The 18283-nt window shown below is 42.0% G+C and overlaps 1 protein-coding gene across 1 annotated transcript in view; it reads right to left on the reverse strand.

The window, feature by feature from the left end:
• Positions 1-424: 424 nt before the first annotated feature.
• ATP12A (ATPase H+/K+ transporting non-gastric alpha2 subunit) overlaps positions 425-18283 on the reverse strand; it is a 127169-nt gene continuing 109310 nt past the window's right edge. Inside the window, exons 19-23 of the mRNA XM_078681821.1 lie at positions 17932-18077; positions 16854-16987; positions 6301-6402; positions 1924-2015; positions 425-938 (exon numbers count right to left, since the gene is read on the reverse strand). Coding sequence (XP_078537947.1) covers positions 910-938; positions 1924-2015; positions 6301-6402; positions 16854-16987; positions 17932-18077 — 503 coding nt within the window. The 3' untranslated portion in view covers positions 425-909. The remainder of the gene's footprint in view (positions 939-1923; positions 2016-6300; positions 6403-16853; positions 16988-17931; positions 18078-18283) is intronic.

An 18283-nucleotide genomic window follows, 5' to 3' on the forward strand; every position in this document is an offset into this window, starting at 1 on the left:
GGAATTACACACACAATATTTTTCCTAATTTTCCATGTTATTTCTACGAGTCCAGAAGTTATGTGCCCACTGATAGCATCAGTTAAAATCCTTAAAATCGCGTGCATTGTAGTCACACACAGCAAAACACACACTTTGAGCACATTATGATGATGGCATAGAGAAGTAGCTCCCAATACTGCTTATGTGAGGGAGTTTGGGCCAGGATGGATCAGGACAATAGGCTTCGATGATAACAAGCAAAACAGCAATGAGGTTGCCGAGGAAAATTGTATTTGTGAATGTAGGAGTCACGTTTAACAAAATAGTGTATGAACGAGGTTGTGAGTAAATGCACTTCCATAGAACACTATCCACATTTTATCACAACAACAGCATATGCGTCTTTGGGGTTTGCGCTTAATTTGAGAAAGACCAATAAGCATTTACTGAAAAAATTATATTTATTGCCTCGTGTGTTCACAACCCATCAATGTGGACTATATACACATCAAATGCTACAAAAAGGTGCGCTAATTCAAAAAAAGAATTTTTACAATATTCACATAGGGTTTCCTTCTACATGTATGTATAAAATACATTTTCTTCTGTCAATTTCACTTCATAAACAACTTTAAACATTGTGTTAATATTGAACCCAAAGCAAAATAGGGAGTTGTCTCGACAGCTGAGCGAAGCTGCATATGTCCAGAATTGGGTACTATTCACGTCACAGAGTGTTGAGTGCGAGAAGGGACCCTGGGGAGGGAGGGATAACTGAAGTCTCAAGATCTCAAACCGAGGGAGCGCTGAGCTTGCAAAGGCGCTCACAGTGGTCCATCTTCACATCGCCTGGAAGTGTGCAACACACTGGCTTCCAGAGGAGCAGTCCAGGAAGAGAAAGGAGCATTGCATTGCACCGCTGCCTCCTCAGTAGTACATGTTCTTATCCCACCAACCTGCGAAGAGAAGGAGGGAACACAGGTCAGGAATAGGCAAGAATAAGCAACATGTCAAATTACAAAAACTTTAAATCATGGAATCGATCTAAAAAATCGCATCCTCTGTTAATGATGTTGACATCCGCAACAATATACGCATTTTCATAACAAGAGCACCATTTTTGGTTCAAGTTCAGTTAAAGATGAAAACTAAAAGCCTCTTTCAAATGGCTATGGATACTGGTGATGTACCCCCACACCCGGTGATACCAATGTTGCAGTGTTTGGTGCAGTTTTATACACTCAACGCCACATTCTTCACAATTGTTTTACAGTTTACCCTGTTCACATTTCTACAGGTTTTTCCCCTGGCAAAACGTGAAGTGGGCATTTCATGAATAATTGGTAAATTTCCCAAAACTTGAATATGAGTTCGGCCACCAACTCCCACCTGCAGCCAAATCTGGATGTAGCCGGCTTGCAGAACGACGTTTTTTTTAGGCTTGATAAATGAAATGTCTGGTTTGTCCCTCAGGTTTGATGGATAACTTTCCAGCTTAACCCCTCGGCTGCGCCGAACGTTCTGCGCTGGTGTGGAACGTTCCATTGCGCGGGCAGGGCCGGAACGTTCAGCGGACGTGCGCCGCACGGAAGGGGTTAAGTGTTCTTGATTGTCACAAATAAGAAGGATGGAATATTGAGGGCCTTTAACCCAACAATAGAAAGATGAATTATTGTAGTGGCGTAGCAAGGTCAGGTGGTACCAGGTGCAGAAATTTCTTGTCACCCCCGGCTTGACAAAATGACAAAAATATGTGTTTAAAACACATATTTTTGCCATTTTGTCACGGCCCTCAGTGATGACACCCGGGGCGGCCCTCGCCCACCGCGCCCCCCTTCCTACACCTCTGATTGTAGTAGGGTATAATATGGTTTTTGTTGCTACAAATCCAAGCACTATTTCATGTAAACAAACAAGAAATTAGAGATTGTTGCTACTTACTTCCTGGATATCTCCTGATGAAAAGTTTTCGTATCTCATCATATGCGAATATCAGAAATGCATAAGGGATTACTACGAACCAATACTGGACCCTGTGAAAATGGAAAAGAAAATAGTACAATTGTGAGCCTTTCCATATTTTTTGACATTCATAGATCAGTGGCTTGGCGCTGTTGTTTCTCGCATGGCTCAGCCTATGCTTAGTTTCTCTCATTGACTGAGCTATTGGCAGCAGTCGTCAATGATTCAATGCTGGACTCCTCTGTTTAGTTCTATCTTTAGTTATTCTTTCTCAGTGGTTTGGTGCTTGGTTTCATATCACACTTGTCAGTCCTGGCTTCTAGCCTTAGTGCTAGTCTGGTTTCCTTAGTGGCTCATCACTTCACAATCCTGTGATGTGCGTAATTGATGATACCTGATTCGCATTTACCTTTGACATATACATTTGTTATCACAAGCTCATTGCCAAATGCTGGTCCCACACTAATGTTCATCAGCCTTTGGATTACATAAAACACTGACCAGGACCTTGCAACCCATCATGCAATATCAAAGCCAACAGTTATGCTCAAGCTTCTCTCTCACTCACACACTCACTATCTGTCGGAGCACAGAGCTGCGCCAAATTTGACATCACCGCGCTCCAACATTTCCAAAATGCAGGGATGCACCATATTTACAACAATACGACACACCCCTGTGTTTTTCCTAGCGATGGCGCTAAAATTAGCTGCCTAGCTCCAACGCAGGAACCCTTACACCATAGTGCAAGGGTGCCTGCGTTGCAGAGGAAAGATTGTTTATGTGCAGGAAGGTGCCCCTTCATGCACAGCAAATATTGCACTTCAGCAGTGCAACACGTATCTCTTGCTGACTCTTCACATGAACAGAGGTGGTATATTCTGCCATCAGTGCGCCATGCCTAGAGTCCACCACTGGTCTGGACATGGCTGAGAACATCATGACTATCGCACATGTATCTACACACTTATGTGACAAGGTGCATGGCGACAATGTTGCCTCCTGTGATGTGGATTTAAAGGCACACTTGAGCTATGTATTCCATGCATGCCAAGCCATTCACGTTATTTGATTTTTAACAAACTGACATCTTACAAATTTCTTTTCTGTATGAGAATGACTATCAACTCATATTTCTTCTTTTTTATATGTAAGGAATGAAAGCTGTATTGGCTGTTATGCCTCATTACTGAACCATGAATTAAGGGCATGTTCTAGTGAGTCCTTTCACTATGTTTTTCTTTCTTAAGGATTTAGGGTACTCTAACCTGTCTTGTGGCTTTGACAAAGCCCGGCAGGTCAAAACTAGTCTGCAGTCACCTTTATGTGGATTATTCTCCGTGGGGTGCGGGTTTTTACTTGCGTTACGGAGTGAATAAATATATCTATGCATATATGCATTTATATATGCATGTATAAATATCTCAATATATATATATATATATATACACACACACATTACCTACTGGCGGTCGCCAGTAGGTATATATAGTTAGGGTTGATTTCCATAGGGAAATCGCAACATTCTATTGGGAATAACTTTGGCGCCGGTTGAGAAATCCGCCTGAATTTTTCAGCAACTTTGCCTCGCGACGCTCCGGTCCTTCCCTGAAAGTTTAGGGGGGATTCGTCAAGCGGGGGCCGAGATAAAAGGGGGGTCCCAAAACGTGTTTTCCCCATGTTAATTTCCATAGGGCGGTCGGTCGCACTTTTAGCTCGAACAGCTGAATGGATTTTCACCAAACTTGGCAAAATTGTAGGGACTGGTAGCCCGATGTGCCTTTGCTATGTCTCAAGATATGTGCTCCAGAGGATTTTGAGTAATTTAGGTTCAAAAAAATGTATATATCTATGGCAGCTTACCCGTACGCTTACGGTACACGCACGTACGCGTACGGTACGCGTACCTCTAGTGCGCGAGCTGCATTCTGATTGGCTGCCAATGTCTGTCAACACTCCAAAACAGAAACTGTAGGCAGCCATCTTGTGCCTCGGTAGACTGAGGCACAGGAAAGCAGAAAAACAAACGTGTAGAACTCAAAAAGGGGGCAGGGTAGAAGCATCCTGACCCCCTAGGCCTGCTCAGGGGGTCCCACAAGGACCCCCAAGGCCCCAAAAAAATTAAAAAAAATCGGAAAATCGCGGGATACGCTTACGGTACGCGTACCGGTACGCGCACGGTAATAGTAGGAGAGTTTTTCAGTATAATTTTGGCGCAAAATTTTTCATTTTTAACCTCCATTATAGTCAAATAAGCAATGAAATATGCTGAACTGTATTAGCAAAATCCACCTGGGCACTATCCTGTAAATTCAATGTGTGGCAGCGTTTACTATAATACGAATCAACAGGGAAAACATCCTCCGCTCTATCCGTCGGTGCCTCAAAGCTCAAGGTTGAGCTTTGAGGCACCGACGGATAGAGCGGGCCTCGTGAAACCTGAGCACGGTCCAGGTGAGGTGAGGTCCAGTCCCCGGTCAAGCTGGATGTGCTTATACATCCACTGATCAGGAGGATTAGCGTCCAACAGGTTGTATTTGTTCCAACCTATGACATTTGTGTTTTATATATGATTTATATCACTTTCAATAGCAGTAGCAATATACCAAGAGCAGAGGCCCTGATGAAAGCCAGGGGACTTTTTTGCTCCGCTAGGCAGAAACATGTTGGCCTTGTTTAACGACAGTTATTTGTTTCCACTGTCGCATGCACTGTTCTGAGTTTAATTAGGGGGTTTGTCCTTTACCTAATAAAGTTATTCTAGGACATCCCACTCTATTTTATATTCACCACTTTTCTTTTTGCTTGCACTGTGTTTTCATTAATTTCACAACCATCAATGATCAGTCATTGTATGTCCGTCCATAAGTGCCTATGGACTCAATTTTGCTCCACTATCAATTCCGTGGGTAAGTGGTCTCGATGATCAAGGGACCAACCACGTGATATTGGTGAACCAGATGATAGAACTGATCACGAAGTTCATTTTGATGGTGATCCACTCACGAGCTATCGATATTGAGTAAATTGGCACTGTATGTACGTGATCTCATGCACACAGACCCATTATAATTCTGCACTCAGTTTCTCAGGCTATCTAGGGTGATTAGGGCACTGACTCATAAGCTTTATTGGAGTCAAGGATAGCTAGCCACACACTGTGCTAACCTAGAGGTACTTCCTATAGAAAACAGTGGTGGTAGGGATCTCATTTTACACCTCATTGGGAACTTATGGTAAACTAATGAAATTATTTCAACATTTAAAAGAAAAAACTATGTATATGTGCGTATATATATATATGTATATATATATATATAGTAACTTCAGAAGGGTAATTTGTCAATAGCAGTGGTTTTACTCTTTTGTGGATGTGGGTGTGTGTTTGTATTATCATGTCCCTCTTAAACCATTCCTTAAATTTCTTTAAACCCCTTTCATTTAGGATTAAGTATTCCCCACTTTCACTTTTTGCTTCTAGCCCACATTTATTACTGAAATCTATACCTACATGGGCAGAGATCACAACAAGGGAAAGATAGGAGATGCGGAGGCAGCGGTCTCCACCTGTAGGTTTGTGAGTAGTATTTTGTTCTGTTTCAGTTGTACTACTGTAGTAATAGTTAAAGTACTTCAAGTGCAGTTTGTGAATTGGGGTCATACTGTGAAATACTAACCCTTGTATGTGCATATGGTTGCGAAGTATGGGGCATAGCCCTGTATATACAACCTGCAGATGAACGATTCTCATACATGCTTGTCTGACAATTAACACTCTTATTTACCAGAGCATAACTCTGTCGCAGAAAAGTGGGGGATACTTACCAGTTCCCATTTTCTCCAAAGAAAGATGCTATTAGCTTTTGGGGGTTAGGGGCTCCCACTGGTGTGACCTCTATAATTTGTGGATAATAAGAGAATGTATCTGTCATGTGCACAGTCGTAGGTGTTGCTGTTAACTGCATTCCTGGTCTCTGCCTTTTGCATCTCTATCGAATTGGTTCACCAGTTGTTCTAATTAATCTGTACACTTGGCACAATTCATTTTCAGCAAATTTGATAGGCTGAATTAAAGTTTGGTGGACGGTCCATCCTTCTGCCAGGGTGTTGAGGGTCATTACCCCCGCCACTCTGGTAGACTACCGACCTCCATATTTAAAGATGACTGCCAGCCCAGTGGTGATCTCTATCTTTAGTGGAAATACCATCACTGTGGTTTTTCGGAAAGTACTGCAGGTTTGGTGCATGACCATAATCTTTCAGGCAGGTGCACATCCAACATTTTAGTTTTTTCAAAGTCAACTCCCGAATCTGAGAGTGTATTGTCAATATTGCACAAATAAAATCTGGACTCACCGGAGGGGAGTGAACTTTAAGGCCTCAGACATTCCTGGACAGTAAGAGAAGAATGCACCAATGGCAATCTGAGAAAAGAGGCCAAAAATGAGGGCCTTGTTCCTGTAGGAAAAGTGAGAAATTTGAGAAGGCATTAACTTGATGTCCCATCAGCCAGTGAGCCTTCATACACTAATAAGCAACTACTTTGTAAAACTTCCTCTCAATTGTTTCTCATCTGACAGCTGCCAAAGACTCAATTTAAGACATGGCTATCATGGCTATTGTGAACTGCAATACGCAATACAGGGACTTTTCACTAAATAAAGTGAGACTTGATGGAAATGACAGAGTATACAGGTAATGGAAAGTAGCAAATATGCTAGCGACAAGGGCCAGATGTCCAACCCAACCAATTTGCAAGTCGCAAATTGAGTTGTTTTGCAACTCGCAATTTGGGACTCCAAAATAGGAATGTACAACAGTGTCACAGACACTGTTTGTGATTCCTAATGGGGTCGCAAATTGCCTGCCTCATTAATATTTATGAGGCAGGTGCAATTTGAGACCCTATTAGGAATAGCTAGCACTCCCAGGGATGGTGGCCTGTGTGGGTCAGCAAACTACCATGTCTGTGACTGCTTTTTAAACAAAGCAGTTTTTTTAAATGCAGGCCATTTTCCTCAAAGGAAAACAGGATGTTTTGAAAAAAAAGAAAAAAAAGAAAAGTTACTGTTTCATTTTTTAAGATTAGGCAGTGGTCCGTGGAACCACTGCCTGTTATTAAAAGATATTTTCAATGCCAATCACAAAGGGGAACAGGTCCCCTGTGGACCTCTTCCCGTTTGCAAGTGGTTTACCACCTGTTTTGCAATCACAAACCAATCGCACAATGAAGTGCAAGTCGCTATTAGGAAGGGACACCCTTGTCACGCCCCTTCCAAATAGTGAGTTGCAAACCCTATATTGCACATGGGCTAGACCTATTTTGCAGGCGCAAACGCGCCGATTTCCAGTTTGTGACCGCAAAAACCGGATGTACAACTGGCCTCAAATACCTTGCAAAATAAGCCTCATTGCTCAAGGTTTCACCTGTAGTACGTTAAAGAAAAGGTCGATGTAGTCCCTAAATATTTACATTGGCATTAACAGTTAACCACAAGACATTTCTGATTGAGTTAATCAGGAACACAAATGTAATTTTACAATCAAGTATTCAATAAATGCTCTTACAATTCAGAGTATTCATATGAGTCCATGTGGTATCAATATACTTTCATTATGTACAGTATATATACAGTGCTCTCAGCGAAGAAAGAGAGAGAGGTTTTTTGGGGAAGTAGGGGTGGTTGGGTAAGTAAGGGACAGGGTAAAGGTGGTGTGACATAGACACAATTCAATTATGTACAGTGGAACCTTTACAGCCTGAGATAGGTCTATATTTCCCTTTATAATTCATCACACATAAGGGCCAAATAGATTGATTTCTTCAATTCCTATGGTTTGCGTTTGGTAGTCGTATGGTGGTCTAAGTTTGGACCCCTGGTAGGTAAGGGTTATTAGTTCCTCATTGTGGGGTCTTCATCAGGACAAGGAGGTGTATGAAGCACCTGAAAATATAAATTCAATTCAGTGCGTGTAGTCAGAAAATGGTCAACTGAAAAAGATAACCTGGAAGGTACCTACTTAAGATACGGCCCTGAATGACCGATCACGAGTGGCAGCAAAATGCTCATCGGTTTCTGTAATAAGGTATGATCATCAGGTTATATATGGGAAGGGACGATACTTGTCCTTAAGGAATGTATATAATGTGAGGAAAACTCACTAGGATGGACGTGCACTCTGTGGGATAATTATTCTCCCATTGTTGTATTTCAACAATCTTGTATAGTCTGTAGTTAGTGGGGACCAATCCGTTGTCTTGGCTCTTATACAGTGTGTCGATAAATAGTCAACAAGACTATCTATCATGGGAAAGAGAAAACATTTAAAAATAGAATGGAACTGGTACATATGGTAGACATAACATGTTTAAAAATGTTTCATTCACCTGTGTTGCTGGCAATACATGGGATGATGGATTAAGCATCATCGCAGTGTGTGTTAATAATTAAGGGACAGCGCTTGTAAATATCAAAGGGTAGCATTTGTAAATATCACTAATATCATGGACCCCTGATTGTGTTTGAAAAAATCTGATCCAAGTCTTAACGTTAGTCGTGCACAACTCACAGAATATCATCGTTTCTAAATGGCCCTAGTAAAAGTCACTGTGCCTGTGAACGATCCAGACAGTCGTTTTCCGAGAAACATGATCTACTCACGATTGAAACTACCCGTTCAGCCATGAGATAGATAAGACGGGCCTGATTTGGAAATGGCTCGTGTAAAGTATCTTGTTTAAACAAAGGGGGGCGTGTATCTAATTGTGGGTTACTATCTTCGTTGTATTAAAAAACATCTGAGCTTTCCTCGATGGGCAAAAAAACATTGTGATACGCCCCAGCTTGCAAAAACTCCCTAGTGGAGGACTGGATAATGGCTCGTATCAAGTATCTTGTTTGAAAATAACGGGCATGCATTTAAGTGTGGGTTGCTATCTTCGTTATTTGAAAGTAATCTTAGCTTTCCTCGAGAGACAAGAAACAATATGATAAACCCCAACACGCCTATTCTCCGTAGAGGAGGACAAGCTCTTACCTTATTGCTTTCAAAGTTCCCAATGACAAGCAGGATTGCTGTCGGCACTTGTCATATGAACTCGATGGAAGGCAGGGGGTGGTGCCGCCACTCAATGCTGATTGGGGCTCGTCTGAATAGTAGCCAATAGGCGTCAACCATAGCAATCTGATTGGTTTGAGTCACTTGTTCGCATTGTAAAGCTCGAGTGAAGGAAACGAAATGGCCGTGCATGAAATGTGCCTGAGGTCAATGATTTAAAAAAAAGGGGGGAATGTCGTTCCTTCATTAATCTCTTACACATTGGGGTCGATTCCGATTCTGGAAAAAAACAGTCCGTACGATTTGTATCCGGAGCCCTCTTCGTACGAATCGTACCCGTCCGTCTGAGTCGCAAAGTACGATCCGTATTCCGTGAATCCGTCCGAATCGTCGCGATCCGTACGTATTGCAAGGCTGAAACCGTGAACCGTATGACTCGTACACATACCGTACGACTCGTACACATGCCGTACGACCCGACGAGTACGATCCGGACCGGGGTATGAGGACGCGCTTCGTACGGTCCACGTCAGGTAAGGGCGAGTCGTACGGAAAAGCACACAAAGACATACACACCGTACGGTCCGTACCCCCCATAATCGCAGGGGTACGCACCATACCCCTGCGATCATGGGGTGTACGAGCCGTACACCCATTGTACGATCGGTGTATGAGCCGTACCCCCATTGTACGATCGGTGTACGAGCCGTACCCCATGTACGATCGGTGTACGAGCCGTACCCCCATTGTACGATCGGTGTACGAGCCATACCCCCATTGTACGATCGGTGTACGAGCCGTACCCCCATTGTACGATCGGTGTACGAGCCATACCCCCATTGTACGATCGGTGTACGAGCCGTACCGCCGTACCCCCATTGTACGATCGGTGTACGAGCCGTACCCCCATTGTACCATCGGTGTACGAGCCGTACCCCCATTGTACGATCGGTGTACGAGCTATACCCCCATTGTACGATCGGTGTACGAGCCGTACCGCCGTACCCCCATTGTACGATCGGTGTACGAGCCGTACCCCATGTACGATCGGTGTACGAGCCGTACCCCATGTACGATTGGTGTACGGCTCGTACACTGATCGTACATGGGGTACGGCTCGTACACCGATCGTACAATGGAGGTACGGCTCGTACACCGATCGTACAATGGGGGTACGGCTCGTACACCGATCGTACATGGGGTACGGCTCGTACACCGATCGTACAATGGGGGTCCGGCTCGTACACCGATTGTACATGGGGTACGGCTCGTACACCGATCGTACAATGGGGGTACAGCTCGTACACCGATCGTACAATAGGGGTACGGCTTGTACACCCCATGATCGCAGGGGTACAGTGCGTACCCCTGCGATCATGGGGGGCTACACACCGCACCCGGGGGGGGCCGTTCCGTACATGTTTCGGCGCAAACTCGGCTTTTACGGCTGTTTTCAGCTCCCGTAGAAAAAGGGTCGTACGGTGCGTACCTGACACGTATCGTACTTGCTGGGTCGTAAAAACCAGCCGCGAACCGTACAGATGTCGCGTACAGCGGGTTCCGAGGGGGAATCGTACGGAGATTAGAGTTGTACGGTGTCTTGTACGACTTGTACGGAGTACGGCTCCTGGTACGAATCGTACTTCGTCATACGTACGGGACGTTTACAGGTACGATTCGTACGGGGAAAAAAAGCTCCGTACGACGATTCGGAGCGCTTTTTACCGGAACGGAATCGACCCCATAGTGTTGGTCATATGATATTGGTATAATTTTGATTCACATCACATCACATCTGCATTGGTACAATATGCCAAATGTTTAACGCTCTCTGCGTGGTACAGTGCCACATGCAAAAAATATATAACTACAGTCAACATTAGTTAGAGTACATTGATACTGCATACATAATTATATTACTTTATGCATATACATATAACGTGCTTGTAAATAATACCGTAGTGCAATATAGAAACACCTTATATCTTTTACATGACATGGAATCAGCTCTATTATGGGTTCACATGGGACCTCCGATTATGTGATACTATTGTTTTTGGTTTTGGGTGGGGTGTCCACATATATTATGTGGACGCTGGGTGTCCAGATATTTGTAAAATTAAAATTGAAAGGAAAAACCTTGCAGTTCTTCTCTACAATACATGGCACAGGCTACCAAACTACTCTTTCAGCATAAGAATACTATAAGCATATACACATAACGTACTTGCAAATGTTACCATAATGCAGTATCAAAACAACTTATATCTTTAGCACAACATGGGTTCAGCTGTATTGTGGATTAATATAGGACCACAGGTTGTGTGCTAATACTGTTCACATGTATAGTGTGGAAACTGAGTCTCGAGTTATTTACAAAGTTAAAGATTTTTTAAGAAGAAACATCTTGGATTGATGGAAAAATTATACTTGCAATTCACTATTACATTTTATGTCACATTATGCCAATCTGTGCTCTGTTTTCCAACCCAACATAGCTTCTATGCATCTGAAAGGAGAGCTGGTGGGTGAGGATAGTAATAGACCCCTAAGGTACTAATCACATGTTCTATCAGTTGTGTGGTGATCCGGATCTAACTATTCCGGTTCTAGGCCCGCCATTTGAGCATAAGTGGCGTCCAGTTCGTTGAGACCGTTATCAACTGTGTCCAATAGGTGCATCCACTTGCATTCCCTAATGTTCATAATGGGGCAGAGATCTCCTCCTCTTGGACCAAGAGGTATTTTCTCAAGTACTAGCCATTTCAGTGATTCTGGACTATGGCCTTTGGTGCGGAAATGTTCAACTAAGGGGGCTCCTGCTGTCTGGCATCTGATGCAGCTGCAGTGTTTTAGGATTAGTTTTTTCAGCCTCTGTTTTGTCTGGCCTATATATGCAAGATCACACGGGCAGAGAATGGCGTATATCACCTCACTGGTGTTGCAGTTAGTATGTGATTTCAATTCGGTGATGTGGTTCCTGTAATTCCAAGTTTTTGTTTCTAGACACATTGTGCAAGCTTTGCATCTATAGTGCATCTATAGTGCCCCACTACCTCAGGTAGGTTCCATAGTGTCTGAATCGTTGGAACAGGGGGTGTTTCCAGTAGTGAGCAGACTACATGGTCCCTAATATTCTTGGCTTTTTTTGAATGCATGCATTGGCAGTTCTTGCATCTCAATTGTGTCAGCAACAAGGTCCCAATATTTATTGATTGTCCTTTTTATGTCGTTACTTCTCGTGCAGTGTGTTGTAACACATATTATCCTATCCTGTCCAGGGGTACGTTCTTTGGGTGTCAGTAGATCCTCTCTGTTGTTGTACCAGGCCCTCTTTCTAGCTCTTTTGACTAATCTCTTGGGGTATCCTCTTACCAGAAGATGAGAAATAAGTTCCTTGGCTGAATTCACAATCGGCAGATATTAAATTTACCATGCACTAGAATAGAGAAACCATTGATTTCCTTGACATCAGTATTAAGGTCAATGAAGGTCATCTATACACCACCCTGTATAGAAAACCAGCGGAGAGGAATACATTAGTTAGATATACCAGCCACCACACAAGAGGACTCCGTGACAATCTACCCTTTGGGCAGTTCCTTCGGATCCGGAGGAACTGCTCCTTGAAAGAAGATTTTTTTAAGGAATCAGATTAACTTATTTCTCATCATCTGGTAAGAGGCCCCTTGGTTGAATATTTCCACACCAAAGGCCATAGTCCAGAATCACTGAAATGGCTAGTACTTGAGAAAATAACTCTTGGTCCAAGAGGAGGAGATCTCTGCCCCATTATGAACATTAGGGAATGCAAGTGGATGCACCTATTGGACACAGTTGATAACGGTCTCAACGAACTGGACAATACTTATGCTCAAATGGCGGGCCTAGAACCAGAATAGTTAGATCCAGGTCACCACACAACTGATAGAACATGTGATTAGTACCTTATTGGTCTATTACTATCCTCACACACCAGCTCTCCTTTCAGATGCATAGAAGCCATGTCGGAAAACAGAGCACAGATTGGCATAATGTGACATAAAATGTAATAGTGAATTGCAAGTATAATTTTTCCAACAATCCAAGATGTTTCTTCTTAAAAAATCTTTAACTTTGTAAATAACTCGAGACTCAGCTTCCACACTGTACATGTGAACAGTATTATCACACAACCTGTGGTCCTATATTAATCACAGCTGAACCCATGCCGTGCTGAAGATATAAGTAGTTTTGATACTGCATTATGATAACATTTGCAAGTACGTTATGTCTATATGCTTATAATATTTCTTATGCTGAAAGAGTAGTTTGGTAGCCTGTGCCATGTATTTTAAAGAAGAACTGCAATGTTTTTCCTTTCAATTTTAATTTTACAAACATGTGGACACCCAGCGTCCACATATTATATGTGGACACCCCACCCAAAACCAAAAACAATAGTATCACATAATCGGAGGTCCCATGTGAACCCATAATAGAGCTGATTCCATGTCATGTAAAAGATATAAGGTGTTCCTATATTGCACTACGGTATTATTTACAAGCACGTTATATGTTTATGCATAAAGTAATATAATTATGTATGCAGTATCAATGTACTCTAACTAATGTTGACTGTAGTTATATATTTTTTGCATGTGGCACAGTACCACGCAGAGAGCGTTAAACATTTGGCACATTGTACCAATGCAGATAGGAATCGTTATGTGATGTAAATCAAAATTATACCAATATCATATGACCAACACTATGTGTAAGAGATTAATGAGGGAACGACATTCCCCCCCTTTTTTTAAAATCATTGGCCTCAGGCACATTTCATGCGCGGCCTTTTCGTTTCCTTCCCCCTAGCTTTACAATGCGAACAAGTAACTCAAACCAATCAGATCGCCATGGTTGGTGCCTATTGGCTACTATTCAGACGAGCCCCCATCAGCATTGAGCGCGGGCACTGAGTGTAGCGGCCACGCCCCTGCCTTCTATCGAGTTCATATGACGAGTTCCGACAGCAATCCTGCTTGTCATTGGGAACTTTGAAAGCAATAAGGTAAGAGCTTGTCCTCCTCTACGGAGAATAGGCGTGTTGGGGTTTATCATATTGTTTCTTGTCTCTCGAGGAAAGCTAAGATTACTTTCACATAACGAAGATAGCAACCCGCACTTAAATGCACGCCCGTTATTTTCAAACAAGATACTTGATACGAGCCATTATCCAGTCCTCCACTAGGGAGTTTTTGGAAGCTGGGGCATATCACAATGTTTTTTTGCCCATCGAGGAAAGCTCAGATGTTTTTTAATACAGCGAAGATAGTAACCTGCAATTAGATACACGACCCCCTTTGTTTAAACAAGATACTTGACACAAGCCATTTCCAAATCAGGCCCGTCTTATCTATCTCACGGCTGACCGGGTAGTTTCAATCGTGAGTAGATCATGTTTCTCGGAAAACGACTGTCTGGATCGTTCACGGGCACATTGACTTTGACTAGGGCCATTTATAAACGATGATATTCTGTGAGTTGTGTACGACTAACATTAAGACTTGGATCATCTTTTTTCAATCACAATCAGGAGGCCATGATATTAGCGATATTTAGAAACGCTACTCATTGATATTTACAAGCGCTGTCCCTTGATTATTAACACACACTGCGATGATGCTTAATCCTTCATCCCATGTATTGCCAGCAACACGGGTGAATGAAATATTTTTAAACATGTTATGTCTACCATATGTACCAGTTCCCTTCTATTTTTAAATGTTTTCTCTTTTCCCATGATAGATACTCTTGTTGACTATTTAGCGACACACCGTATAAGAGCCAAGACAGCAGATTGGTCCCCACTAACTACAGACTATACAAGATTGTTGTAATACAACAATGGGAGAATAATTATCCCACAGAGTGCACGTCCATCCTAGTGAGTTTCCCTCACATTATATACATTCCTTAAGGACAAGTATTGTCCCTTCCCCTATAGAACCTGATGATCATATGCCTTACTACAGAAGCCGATGAGCGTTTTGCTGCCACTCTTGATCGGTCATTCGGAGCCGTATCTTAAGTAGGTACCTTCCAGGTTATCTTTTTCAGTTGACCATTTTCTGACTACACGCACTCAATCAAATTTATATTTTCAGATACTCCATACACCTCCTTGTCCTGATGAAGACCCCAAAATGAGGAACTAATAACCCTTATCTATCAGGGGTCGAAACGCAGACACCATACGACTACCAAACGCAAACCATAGGAATTGAAGAAATCAATCTATTTGGCCCTATGTGTGATGAATTATAAAGAGAGCTATAGACCTATCTCAGGCTGTAAAGGTTCCACTGTACATAATTATATTGGGCCCGATTCACAGAACTAACTTAAGACAAAATCCTAAACTTACTACTTTTGGTATTCACAGAAGTTAGGATTTTGTCTTAAGACAGACTTAAGACAGACTTAAGACAGACTTAAGTTAGGATTTTGTCTTAAGTCTGTCTTAAGTCTTTCTTAAGTCTGTCTTAAGACAAACTTAAGACAAAATCCTAACTTCTGTGAATACCAAAAGTAGTAAGTTTAGGATTTTGTCTTAAGTTAGTTCTGTGAATCGGGCCCGTTGTGTCTATGTCATACCACCTTTACCCTGTCCCTCACTTACCCACCCACCTCTACTTCCCCAAAAAACCTCTCTCTCTTTCTTCACTGAGAGCACTGTATATATACGGTATATAATGAAAGTACATTGATACCATTTGGACTCATATGAATACTCTGAACTGTAAGAGCATTTATTGAATACTTGATTGTAAAATTAAATTTGTGTTCCTGATTAACTAAATCAGGAATGTCTTGTGGTTAACTGTTAATGCCAATGTAAATATAAAGGGACTACATCAACCTTTTCTTTAACGTACTACTAACATGACCCAGGTCGGGTAGTTTTAAGGGTCTACCCTGTTAAAACTCAACAAGGTTTCACCTGGGCGGCGGGTATATTCTATCACACAAAGACCTTCACCTTTTATCAAGGTGACCTGTCTATGCCACATAAAAGACAGATTGTAGCAGAGACTTTTCCAGTTAGAGCACTGATCTCCAATTGATCCCAGTACAGAAGTCTTAGATCACAGAATGACCAAATCTAAAACATAGAGGTTGTCTTTCTTTACCCAATAAGGCAAAAGAACCAACCAGTGAAATACAATGCCAAAAGCAGAGATAAATATATTTCCAAGACCAGAACTGGTTAGCAAAACCTCAGCAACAATATTCAGCTCTTGCTAAAGTTTGACCACTCAGATTAGAGTTATTGAGTGCTCAGTAGAGGCGCCCCTTAGACCATAGTTTGTTATTGCTCTCGACAGAAAGAAATCAGGACGACTAACATTGTTGGCTGTGTTTTCAAGGGTTAGCACAACAGTTATTGGTCTGCAGAGCATAATGCAGTTAGAATGCATGGCTCTTCCAACCTCATTTCCTGACTCCTTGTTGGAATACATATTTTAGTGAAAGCAGATTGCTTCTTTACTAGCTGACACAACTGGATGTAGTCTTTATCGCAGCACACAGATTTGTAGACCTTTTGAATAGCTGCATTGTGCATCTTGAAGAAAGATTCTAACACTGCTTTCATTGAGGTTGAATAAGCTATAACTTGATGTCTAAAACCAAGTCCAGAAGATGGCTATTGGGAGCATATTTTTAAAGAAAATTGATGGCTGTGTTGTGTAAAGAAGCGGTTAATCGCCAGCCCTGACTCAAACCCCACAGAAGGTGTAAGAATAATGCTTTGCAATTGTTAACCATTGAAGAACTCAGCACAGACCATCCACTTATCCTTGACTGACCTTAAAGGGTTCACCTGAAAGAACGAGTTTCTCCGGGTTTTCCTTATCAGCAAGTCCGCTATCTGCACAACGATGATGCTGATGAAAAATGCAGTATACCCAGTCCATTCTTGGTACTGGCGCTGAGAAAAGGTCTGAAACAGATAGCAGTTGAATTGCATTAACTTCGGTGTTCCTGCAATGCCTGCTATGCAAATTAGGTGCAGGCCTTTTGCATTAAATAGCAAATGCACAACAAGACGATTGTAAAGAGTCATGTGAACTTTCAATTCCTGCTCTTCTGTCTTTTCTTATCTGCAGATATATCAGTGAGTTCATTGTATGCTCTAGAAATCGTAGGCAAACATCTTTTCTTCTTGCAGGTCTTTTAGATTATGACACTCACTAAGTGGCCTCTGCCCTGACATACTTGGGGAAATGGCAATACTACTAATTGAGATGGGGTTACTCAGGATTAACATGCAACATTGCTGAAAATCGGATTTATTGGAAGCTATCTTGGATTCTGTATATGGTTGCCGAATGGACTGTCTGAGTTGGGCAGTCTGACCTTGGACTGCATTTGAGACAATATGAATCACATGCCCTATAGTCAACTAAAGAGCTCTCAGCTCTGGATTGTGGACATTCCTTTGTTTTGATAAGAGAAAAAAGTGCTCCCCTAGAGTATAAAGTGTGTGAACAAGTCTAGTAAAACATTAAAATACTTTGCTTAGGCATTATTCAAACAAATGTTGGCAACAATAGCTTGTGTTTAAGGAGGAGGCAGGAACATGATTGGACTATACATACATATAATCCACAACTGCTATAAAATGTGATCCCTATTTCTGATTTTGGGATCAAGCAAGATCCTGAGAGAATTTATGATCTTTGAGTGTTTATTCAGTGCCACTCTGCGGATCCCCACCCACCACTCCCAAGAATAACTGAATAGTGCATGCACCATGTTACATGATACGTACAGCACACTAGATTAGGTTAATGACCTTTTTAAACAAACATTAATGTAGCAATGATCAAATACGACCATGATAATTAACTTGAATGTTTACAAATGTATATTTCTTGCTCTCACCCATTCTTGTCCATAGCTGTCTTCCAGTTCATTAATTGTAGATTTCTCCCAGTCAACTCGCAAACCCAGCAATTTAGATGGTAGGAAACCATCCTGTGCATAGAGTGTGAAATAACACAGAAATGCTCCCACTGATTGAATAATTCCTATGAGAAAGAAGGAATGTTTGTGTTAGAAACAGAAATGTGGAAATAAGTTCCAGAAACACTCACCCATGTTCCATTCTCCAATGACTCACAGAGGCAAACTATTGAGCTGTTAATATTTTTGCAGCATTGTGTAATCCATGATTTTTTTTCCTAGAAAGAAAATGTACCCATTTACCCAGAATTGGCGACCATCCTGCCCCTTC

Source organism: Lissotriton helveticus, chromosome 3_1 (assembly GCF_964261635.1).
Source record: "Lissotriton helveticus chromosome 3_1, aLisHel1.1, whole genome shotgun sequence".
Taxonomy (NCBI): Eukaryota; Metazoa; Chordata; class Amphibia; order Caudata; family Salamandridae; genus Lissotriton; species Lissotriton helveticus.